The sequence below is a fragment of the Pteropus vampyrus genome, unplaced genomic scaffold (genome assembly GCF_000151845.1).
Source record: "Pteropus vampyrus isolate Shadow unplaced genomic scaffold, Pvam_2.0 Scaffold23, whole genome shotgun sequence".
Lineage (NCBI taxonomy): Eukaryota > Metazoa > Chordata > Mammalia > Chiroptera > Pteropodidae > Pteropus > Pteropus vampyrus.
In genome coordinates, this window is record NW_011888804.1 from 11,302,287 (window position 1) to 11,313,810 (window position 11,524).

The following is an 11,524-nucleotide window of genomic DNA, read 5'->3' on the forward strand; positions in this document are numbered from 1 at the left end:
AAGAGCCAGTCCAGACAGGGACAGGTTAAGAAGAAATTGATAAAATAGATATGTTAATGTCGTGATATAAGTTTGGGGATGAATTAGTGGCAAGGGGACAGAAAAAGTAAACAAAAATACAAGAGAATTCTTAATTCTAGGTTAAAGAAAAGTCTAGCAGGAAAGTAATCTAGTCCATGACACGGCTCAGCTGACTTAAATACCCAGCCATAATGTAAACACTGAATATAATCTAAGCAGAATTACAGTATCGGTGAGATAGCTGATGCGGTTATGTGCACAGTAGGCAGGAAGACAGAGAAGTCAAAAGGTAATGCCTAAAACAAAACATCAAGGAGTAGCCATGCAAACCTATTTAAAGTGTGACGTGGAGGCAAATCAAATGAATCAGCCAAGAAACTAAAAGGGACTACCTTCAGGCAGGAAAAATGGGGCAGAAGGGCTGTTGTTTTTCATAATAAAACACGCAGAACTATTTGCTCTTTCAATGTGAATAACTGTTTTTCCCTAAAATGCAGGATATAAAACTATCTGTAAAGCTGTTTTTCATTTTTAGTTTAATAAAACTTCCTTTTATTATTTTACTGTGAACACTTAATTAGAAACAAAACTGTGAGAAACCCCCTTTTCAGGATCTAGGTAGGGTTATAGTTAGCCTTTCCCATGTGTAGAATTGTTCAAGGTTGGGATTCCTACATGGTTCCCAGGGTGAACCATGTCATCAGCTTTTTAGATCCAGGATGCAATTCACTAAGTGTCATTATTTACAGTACTATTTATCGTAAAAGTATAACTTAAGTAGTGATCATACTAAGACATACTCCAGTCTAGGGTCATAATGTAGCCTCAGATATGCTGAATCAGAATCATCTAGCTGAGGGTGGCAGAGGCAGTGTTTGAATGCAGACACCTGGGCCCCCCTCTAGACCAGCTAACTGCCATCTCTAGTGATGGAGCCTTGTAATCTTCATTCCTAACAAGATCCTTAGCTGACATTGAAAACCACTGATCCCACTTGCTATAGTAATCATTCAAGAAGCTTCGTTAATAAGCCAAATAATCAATGTCTATAAATCTAAGTGACCAGCACAGAAGCAGCATAGTCCATGCAGCGTACTAGTGGGTATTTCTATCTGAAAGAAGTCTATGGAACAAGAGACACATGGGCTGCTCTAGGAGGATGGTCTCTGAAGCCTTACTGTGTCTGTGGTATCTGACCAACCCACCAATGCCTGCTCCTTAGGGGTCATTATTATAGGAATAATACAGGGTCTGTTACCTCTTGGTGATGTCATGATTAACAGATGTGCTGGGTTTTCTTCCTTTCCTTCCATTACTTGGACAGTCTGTTCAATGAGTGATGTTCTAAGGGCTGATAATCAATCCCTTTTTCTCAATAGTTTTTGTTGTACCTCATCCTATATTGAACCCCTAAAAGATCTCTTTTCAGATTTGTGTTTTTCAGTTATTTGCTTTGCATACACTGCCCTCTCCACCTCTGCTAAATTAAAAACTCTGGCTGTGCCAATGAATGCTTAGATGCTTTGATAAATGCACAAAAATCTGCTCCCCACCCCGGAATCATCACAAAACTACTTACAAAGCCAGTATAGGAGACACAGATGTTGGCCACTAAGATTCTCTGAATTGCCATTTTAATAATAGTTTACTTTTGCCAAATGCGGAACCACTGGGGTTTCCAGGCTCAGAGATCGGAGTGCTAGACTTTGGCAAGGGTCTGGACCACCCATGTTGTGTTGTTCAAACTGAGCTGATGACATTTCTATAAAGGTTACCTGAAAAAAGCACTGTGTAGTGCCCATGTCAGAAGATGAACGAGACAGTCTGTGCGTTTGCGGAGCTTTTTCAAGTGTTGAACCAGTTGACTGGCCTGGAATAGCAACTTAAACTCTTATCAATAACTATGCTCCTTCATAGTACTGGCATTTTCCCAGCGTGTCAAAATTTAACCTGCTGTCAAAGCAAACAGAACACCGAGCTCCAACATGAACACATAACCCTGATTTTCTCAAAAAGAAAAGCAACACAACCACCATATTTATTTAGTTTAACATTTCCCCTGATCTAAAGAGAAAGATGTCAAAAGAAAACCTAGGACATATACATAAGCCCAGCTGAGCCCAGGTAACCTAAAAAAAAAATAAGGGCAAAGTTCTGTTCAACAGATGAATTTATCTTCGCTTCTGGAAGATGTTTCCGCGTCCCATTCCACGTCCTCTTCCTCTCGCGGCCACTGGAAGGTGGGGAAAAGAAAGGACGAAGCCAGGTTAGTGTGGTCAGTGAGGACTCATGCCACAAGGCAGCTGAAGCCCTGGGACATCAACATGGGAAAAGGCCTGAAAGGCCACCTGGGGAAAATGGAGCCCCAGAGAGGGGCAAGGACTGGTGCCTGCCGTCAGAGCTGGAGCGGACACGAGACTCCTGCCTTCCAGCCAGCACCACTTTCTACATGAGGCTTGTAAGCAGGGCGCCGAGAGTGAAGGTGGTTTGGGGTGCAAGTCTGAGAACCATAGAAAAGATACATTCCCAGAGCTGGCTTAGGGCAAGTTAATAAAACATGACAGATGCATTTAATTCACACTTAAAATTATGAAACAAAGACAGTTAAATGTTAACATCTGTTCAATCTGGGTGAGGTATTTTATTACTTTTTTGAGAGATTCTGCATGTATGAAATGTTACATAACAGCAAAACAAAAAACAAACTAACACAAAAAGCAAACCCACTCTTAATACAAACAGTATGACAAGACTGCTGTTCTCTGTAACCCATGGGATCTAGGAGGGGACCAGGGGATTTGAAGAACAGGAGAAAATATTCTGATAGCTACTAACTGGAGCCTCACCCTCTCTCCTCTTACACAGTCTGGACCTGCCCTGAAGAAGGGACGTCACCTGAGAACCCAGCCACATGCTGATGGGACCAGAGCAAGGAGCTGGGAGAGGCACAGATGGCTCAGGCAGAAGCCACTGAGCCTGGGCAAACTCACTGCCAAGTACCTTCTAATGCACGGCCACTGAGTTTCACCTTTTGCTAGAGAAGAATGTACAGTTACAGTGACAGGAAGGACAGCTCTTCCCTGAGAAAACAGGGAGTAGCAATTCCATCAAGAAAGCTGGCATTTCTGAAATCATTCCTTCTCTAGGACAAAAGGTCCATAGCTTCTGGTTCCACCTCCTCACAACTCCCTCTTGTCTAGGAAGGGAAAGGAGATTCCCTGATCAGTTTTTTGGGCAGGCATTTTACTATTATTTTAATTTAAAATTTTATTTATTTATTTATTATTATTTATGCCTGATCTTCCTAGGTGGTCTCCCATCCAAGTACTAACCAAGGCCGACCCTGCTTAGCTTCCGAGATCAGACATCGGGCTTGTTCAGGGTGGCATGGCCGTAGACCATGGACTGTGGCTCCACTGGGGAGAAAATCCAGGACCTTCTGCGTGTAAAGTAGACACGCTAACTGCTACACTATGGAACCATGTCCATGGGAAGGTATTTTAAAGGATTACTCTATTGCATCTTTAAACTCAAAAAGTTACCTCACATATAAAAAAAATATGTATAGCAGCTAAAAATTGTGATGGACAATCCGGTGATTTTCCTGCACTGTCTTGTTTGTTTTAAACCAATGTTAAGACAGATTCTAACGACTGCACTTGCTTTCTGAGCTAATCAATATGGCAGAACTTTCCATGGGCCCAAATAAAACCTCTGATTAGGCTAACACAGAAGAAAGGTCAAACTAAGTCATTGGGAAAAGGCTAACCTCATTTTTAGAATATACTAAAGGAAAGATTTATTTTTAAATATAGGAAGCTTTGGAGATAGAAGTCTGGCCACTTTAATGGGTAAAGATGGCCTAAAACTGCTCACTTCTTATCTGAAAATGGATCCCCACCATCAGCATTTCCCCGTTAATGGTGAGAGCCAACACATATCCCCAGGCTATCTGGGAACTACTGCCCCACTGCTTTAGAAGTCAAGCTAATCCACACAGTGGTGCCCTGCTCAGCAAGCTAAACAAGAGCAAGCTTCCCCAGGCCTTTTGGACATCCTCCGAGAGATGAAATTTACCTACTTTTAAGTTTAAGGCAGGAGTCTCTGTCTTTTCTTCTAAGGAGCTACCATGGATTTTGCAGAAGCCTTATAAATGCAATGGGGTGAGGCAAGAGACAGCAGGACAAGGCCCCCAGCCCCTCACAGATGGAAGCCCCGAGACTCCAGGGAAAAGGGGTGGCAGTGGGTGTAGAAATGGCCGGGGTCAGGTCCACCCCATCCCTAGGCAATAATAGGGCCCTTTTCTAAAAGATACACGACAGCCCCGCATGTTAAAACCCATGCACGAGGAACACCTACCTTGGGCCTTCAGAATAGCAGCTTTCCCTCGACCAGCCCCTGAGCCTTGGTTTTTGTTTTTCATGCTCTTCAACATGGGTGCATTTTTCAACATGTCAGGCAAAATCAAAAAGCGGATCTTGCTGCCACGGATGTATACCTGCTCCAGCTGTGCCACTCGGCCGTCTCTGTATGTGACAGTGATGTTGGACATCTGGAAGGGAATCACCACCAGCTCATCAGTAAGGGCCAACAGGGTTAGTGGAGCAAAGGGGCACAGAGAGAGGGTCTTGGCTGCTGGGAGGGAAGTCCAGAAATGCAGAAACTAAAGTCAGGAAATAAAAGAGCCACCAGGCAAAGCCAGGGAATGCAAGTACCTATTATGGGCACCAGGGACTGTGCTAAGCACTGTACATATATGGTCCTCACTGGACCCCTACGGTGGTATGAGATTTCCTTTCTTTAAAAATTTATTTTTATTATTATTTTTTATGCCTACAGCACCTGGTCTTCCTAGGTGGTCTCCCATCCAAGTACTAACCAGGCCCGTCCCTGCTTAGCTTCTGGGATCAGACAGGATTGGGCTTGTTCAGGGTGGCATGGCCGTAGACAGCTTTCCCATTTTTAAATCTTTTTTATCTTTTTAAAGATAAAAAAGTCTATAGCCATGCCACCCTGATCCCAGAAGCTAAGCAGGGACGGGCCTGGTTAGTACTTGGATGGGAGACCACCTAGGAAGACCAGGTGCTGTAGGTGTATAAAAATAAAAAATAAGAGATTGTAAGCTGACAAGGTCCTGGCAATCTGTGAGGTCAACCAAGGGTTGCCTTGCCTAAAATAAATAAATAGATAGATAGATAGATTTAAAAAAAAAAAAAAAGAACTTACCCAAAGTCAAACAGCCAGAATGGAGGGACTCCAGATTTGAGTCAAACCAGCATGGTTCCAGAGCTCTCACTGCTTCCCCTGCCAACATGTGAGGCTCTCCGTGTGATAAACTCTAATTAAAACAGCTTTTAACTGCCTATACAAACTGTGTACTCTCCTGCATTTGCCCAGCACAAAGACTTCAAAGGTACAATGAAGGTCATGAGCATGTACCAGATGTGGTTCCGATTCTCCTGGAGTGTACCCTAGAAGAGGCCCTCTGGCTTGGGTGACTAGGGACTGAAAAGTGGAGGTGGCAGTGCCTGTAGGAAGGGCCTGGAATATTGGAGCAGTGTGAGACAAGAGCTAGCACAGAGAGACAGGATACTCAGGCAGGAACCTATTGGATGCAAGGACTAGAGCAATGGATTGGGATGGAGGAAAGAGTTGTCACCTTAGAGACGACCGTGGGGAGGGAGGTCACGCAAGTTCGTGGACAGAGGAAAGGAGGATAGGGTTAAGGCAGCACTTTGGAGAGATGAATAAGCCAATATGGATAAACTGTGAAACAGAGGTGGGGAGCCGAGAAGTCAAACCAGCCAGGAGACTGGCTTGGTGTGGGAAGGTGACGCAAACCCGCCAGTGCCAATTTCAACGGGTACCATATTTATCAGAAAAAGTGGCTTATTCTATGAGTCTTCTGGAGGGAAGAGAATTACAGTTTATTCAGAATGGGTCAGGCCCACATTGCAGAGAGGTGTGCTGTTTCCCCAGATCTCAGACTGGCTTGTTGCCATCTTATACTCACTCACTCCTTTCTTCAAGTGCTGACTGACCATTCAGCCTCTGCTTGAACACCCAGAGTATGAAAAAACTAACACTCTAGGGCTGCCCCAACCATTATGTGAGTTCAAATAGTTTTGAGAGCTTCAACGCACTGGTCCCTTAGGGGCGACAAGGCTTGAGTTACCTTCTCCAACCCCAACACCCCCAGTTTCTTAGCAAATTTTCACACAGTTTCTAAATCCTTGCCATCCTGTTCTTGCCTTGAAGGACTTCGTAGAACCTCTGCTGCCACAAATGAACACCAGATATGGTTATATTATCGAGAGAAAAACGTAGGTCTGACCCACACTAGGTCAGGCTCACAATACCAGACAAACCTGTGACTCCACAGAGGACTGAACAGGCCTGGGAACATATCTGAAGCCCAGCCCTGTCATCAGTCAGGAGCATAACCCTGGTTAAGGCTCTTGGCTCCTCTGAGCCTCAGTTCCCTAACTTACAAAGTGAGGAAAAACAGAACATAACAAAGCCAATGTTCGCTGAACACTTGCTAGTGTCCCAGGTGATTTCACACAGCAACTAATTTTATGTCACACAATCTATTGAGATAGATACTATCACCATCCCTGCTAGAGATGAACCAGCACAGGCCATCAGAGGCAGATCTGTCCTCAGAAGCCACACCCTTACCCACTCCATTCTCCTGCCCAAGGTCACACTGTCCTGTATGGCCTGGCTGGGGTTTGAACCCAGACCTATCTGACAAAACTCACACTCTTATCCATACACCGGACCACCACATACTTCCTACAATTATTAAGCAAATTATATGGGACAAATATGTCTAAATGTTGTCCTATTGTTTAGTACATAATAGAACCTCATTAAATGGTGAATCAAAATGATAGTTAAAATGTCTATTTTAGAGTCTATGCTGATGCCAAGTCACTTCTCCAGCACATTTTAGTACATCTCATTCCTTCTTGTCATAATCTCCCCAATCCGCTTTGAGAATCCCTGACAGAGGTTGTTATGCAAAGTCAACAAGATGTAAACTAAGTGTTTTCACAAATGGCAAGTGTCCTGGCTGAAGCAGGAAAGAGTCCAGCATCATCTGACTCATATTCCAACCCTAAGAACCAGGTCGGCTATTACTCTCGTGTTCTCTCTGCCGTACCATTTGAGAAATGACTGCTGTGTACAAAGCCCCACAGTCCCATTGCCCATCCACCCACACAGCTTGTTAATAACTCTGAGCTGGGTTCCCATAAGCCAAAGGCAGTAATTTGAGTGAACTAGGTTTTAATGAAAGTCAGGCAGAAATATCCAGTTTACTCAACTTTCCCAAATAACCACAATAAAACACAGATGGCATAAGCCAGGTGCCCAACTTAAATGACATCTTGGTGGAGAGATCTTAGTACAGTACTCCCCATGGTTACCCACAGTCTGAAAATATTAAAAGGAAAATTCCAGAAATAAAGAATTCATAAGTTTTAATTTGCACACCATTCTGAGTAGTGTGATGAAATCTCATGACATTCCGCTCCATCCCACCCAGGACAGGAACCATCCCTTTGTCCATCCTCCCCACTATGTATACACTACTCGCCTGTTAGCCACTTAGTAGCCATCTCGGTTATCAGATCAACTGTTTTGGCATTCAAGTAACCCTTATTTTACTTAATAATGCCCCCAAAGCCATTCACTTAACTTTTATTATAGTATAGATATAATTGTTCTATTTTATTATTGTTGTTAATCTTTCACTGTGCCTAATTTATAACTAAACTTTATCACAGGTATGTATGTATAGGAAAAAACATGCTACACACAGTTTGATACTATTCTTGGTTACAAGCACCCACTAGGGGGTCTTGGAACGTATCCCCTTGGATAAGAGGGGCCTACTATATAGGAATTTCCTCATACCTGGGGCTAAGACGGCGCTAGCTCCAGGGCTGTGAAGCAATGTTAAGGTGCCTCAGGGTCATCAATCACAGCATTCCTGTTGTGGGGCACACAGCAGGCTCTCTGCCCTACCACTGATAGTAGAGCCTCTTTTCTACTCATTTTCCTGCCTGAAATCTGACAGTCACAGTTGAGGGTTTGAAATATTCAGAGGCAACAGGATCTAACAAGTTTACTCTATGCCTCATCTTTAGAGACTATGGTTAAGATCACAGACTAGGGTTTAGATCCGCTCCTTCCATGTCTGGTCACCCTGGGCATCTGGAAGCGTGTCCTCAGAGAGGTCCCTGTGATGACTGAAGGATCTACTGTATGTAAAACTAGCAGAGTGCCTAGCACAGAATAAGCATACAGTGCATGGAAGCTTCTGGTACTATTAAGCACATAGCCTTTCGGAGACAGGTCCTAGCTTGACTAGTTAAACTATGACAAAATATTTAATAGTGCCCAGATCTTGGTTTTTAAATTCTATTCCCAATCTAAAAAAACCCAAGGCTCCTTGAAGATTTAAACGGCTGATTCCAGAGCTGGGTTAGGGAAGGCAAAAGATGGGCCTGACACAAACACCTTGTGCCAGAAAGTAAGGCTGTGCTCTCCTAAAATGACCAGGACATACCAAAAAGACATAGGAATCAGCCTGAGGGGCCTCTTATTGGTCAAATCAGGGATAACGTGAACATCAAAATAATGAGAGTGACAGACATAACCTATTTAATAAAATAGAAACCCAAAGTCCACGCTGATAATAAATGAATAAATGGGGAATAAAGAAAGGCTCTTCCATACAGCAGACCTAATAAATACAGAAAGAATGACGGAGTTTTTTTTTTTTTTTTTAAATCATTCTTTACTATCGTCATAGTAAAAAGATTCAAAAAAGAAACTTCCCTGGATGCTAAATGAGGTGGGAGTGTGTATGTGTGCACATGTGTGCACGCTAATGAGAAATAGTATACTCACAAGATATTTACTTAAAAAATCTCCCCGCAAAATTCTCTTTAGTTACAAAAGTCAAAAGAATATACAGTGAAAAGACCACATGATATCTTAACCAAATAATCAAGGTTAACAAAATCAATAAGGGAAAAAGGCATTTTTGAGCCTTTGGGTGTGATACCACGAGGAAATAAAATCACTGACACAGTCACAACCAAAAGCATAACCCGAATCTAATCATGTGGAAACACCAGAGAAACCCCGATCAAGGGACATTCTAAAAAAAAAAATAACTGGCTCTATTTTTCAAAAACATCAGTGGTGCGAAAAGCAAAAGTGGAGGAACCAAGACTATAGAAGCGTAAAGTGAGCTGACAACGAAGCGAAGTGCTGCAGATATAACGACATTGTCATAAAGAACGTTATTGGGACACTTGCAGAAACTGGAATATGGACCGCAGGCTAAAGTACTGATTCAACGATGAAGTTCCTGATTTAATAACTATACTGTGGACACAATAGGAAATTATAATGTTATTAAGAAATATACGCAAAAGTATTATGCAATAAAAGAGTATGATGAATGTAATCCACTCTCAAATAGTTCGGAAAAAAATATATAGACTTCTAGGAATTATTCTCTTCTTCTTCTTTTTTTTTTTTTGCAACCCTTGGTTGACTTTACAGGTTGCAAGAACCTTGTCATCTTACAATCCCTTATTTATTTATTTTAAAAAATTTTTTATGCCTACAGCACCTGGTCTTCCTAGGTGGTCTCTCATCCAAGTACTAACCAGGCCCGTCCCTGCTTAGCTTCCGAGATCAGATGAGACTGAGCTTGTTCAGGGTAGCATGGCCGTAGACTAGGAATTACCCTCTTCTTTACAAATAATATTTACTGTGCTTTATGGTCATAAACTTAACCGATGCTTGTCATTTTCAAAATGAGAAAAAAATTTTAAAATACTTTTAATCACATATAATTTCCACTAAAAGGTAACTACTCGCTTTGGTTTTATTTTTAGAAAACTGGGAACATATCGTGGAGCTTAAAAAATTTCCCCCCACTATGTCAACAGCAGTTTCCCATAACATTAAATACTCTCCAAGGCTATTTTACTGGATAAATAATATTCTTTGCAATATACTGTTTATGACAATTTACTTAAGCTCATTAGAAATGTTAGTTGTTTTCATTAATAAAAACAGAACTGCAATGGCTATCTTCACATATAAACCTCTGCCCACAATTTTGGATGTTTCTAGAGGTACAACTATGGCATCAAAGGGCATGAACTCTTTTACACTGACATAGGTTAAATGTGTTTCAAGAAAGGGTGAAACAATTCACACTTAAGGCAGAGTAGCAAGGAACCCTTGGTAGCATTATTTTCTTTTGCCAATTTGCAAGTTTTAACATTCTTACTGTTTTCTAATATGCATGTCTGATTAATAAGGTCATTATTTTTTGCATGTTAAATATCCACTTATATATTTTTCCGTGAATTATCCACTTTATGATTTGTATCCATTTAATCGAAAAATTAAATTTCCGTCATAAAAAAAATTATGAGATGTCCTCAATGTTTGAATGCTGACTACAGGTGGGCTAGGACAGCACTTGTAGCGGTCATTAAGACTCTCCATAAGAACTTCTGGGGACCCCTCACACTGGACACCTAATAAAATCCACAGCCAAATTTCCCCCAAAAGTTACATAAGTCTAGAAAATTAAAATTATGTAGCTTATTTCTACTCATTATTCCTCACCTTAAAGCTCCTTTTATGATTTTTAATATTTTACCAAGTATCTGACAAGGATTCTTTCTTAAAAAAAATTTTTTTTTTCCTGATACTGAAGAATCCCTTGGTTACCTCCTTGACTTTTAATAAAGACAGGATGCTTCAAGCCCATGGTGCATACATATAATCAAGAACAGAAACTTCCCCATTTGGGAATCTCCAGTTCTGTCGTCCATACTCAAGCTGGTCAAGAGATGGGATAAACTCCATCAGGTCCCATCTCTGCTACAAACAAAAATCAACTAAAGAGGCCTTTGTGGAGAGTCAGAGAGGTCTTGCTTACCCTAAGCACAACAGGGCCCTCAGTAGAAGCTCAGAGCAGTACGTGTGGGGCACCGTCATCTATAGTCGATGCCACATACCACAGCACTGGTCGCTTTGTAGCTGTGGGGTGCGGGGAGTGGGAGAGCAAGGCTCTCTGCCTTCCTAGCCAAACCTCAGATGCACAAAAGCACCTACACCCTCTGACTCAATGAGCACCGCATCAAGAACCTCATCCTAGGTTTAGTGCATGCATACATTACATTTTCAAATGCCAAAAAAAGGCTATAAGGAGCTGCAGTAAAAATCCCCAAGGAACCAAAAAAAAGGCATGTTTTGTATGGAGATGTTGAGCACATTATCTAATAAGGCTATAGCTCCATTAGCTCCATTAGGGCTCAGGAAAAAATGTCTCCCATATCTGAGTGCCTGGGAAAACTGCACAACTGGTATTTTATCTTAAGGACACTTGCACCTCAGAACTGATGATTTCCCTCTGCCTGGCCTCCAGGAAGCTTAGAACTGAATGTTCTAAGCTTAC

The 11,524-nt window shown here is 41.9% G+C and overlaps 1 protein-coding gene and 2 pseudogenes across 4 annotated transcripts in view; all 3 read right to left on the reverse strand.

Moving 5' to 3' along the window:
• Positions 1-2,023: 2,023 nt before the first annotated feature.
• SNRPD3 (small nuclear ribonucleoprotein D3 polypeptide) overlaps positions 2,024-11,524 on the reverse strand; it is a 15,540-nt gene continuing 6,039 nt past the window's right edge. For 2 of the 4 annotated variants that reach the window (XM_011356012.2, XM_011356011.2), the window contains exons 3-4: positions 4,381-4,573; positions 2,024-2,254 (exon numbers count right to left, since the gene is read on the reverse strand). In XM_011356012.2, coding sequence (XP_011354314.1) covers positions 2,193-2,254; positions 4,381-4,573 — 255 coding nt within the window. In that variant the 3' untranslated portion in view covers positions 2,024-2,192. The remainder of the gene's footprint in view (positions 2,255-4,380; positions 4,574-11,524) is intronic. The other 2 variants (XM_011356009.2, XM_011356010.2) reach the window with 1 other exon arrangement.
• On the reverse strand, positions 4,852-4,970 carry LOC111737027 (annotated as a pseudogene).
• LOC111737024 lies at positions 9,665-9,783 on the reverse strand (annotated as a pseudogene).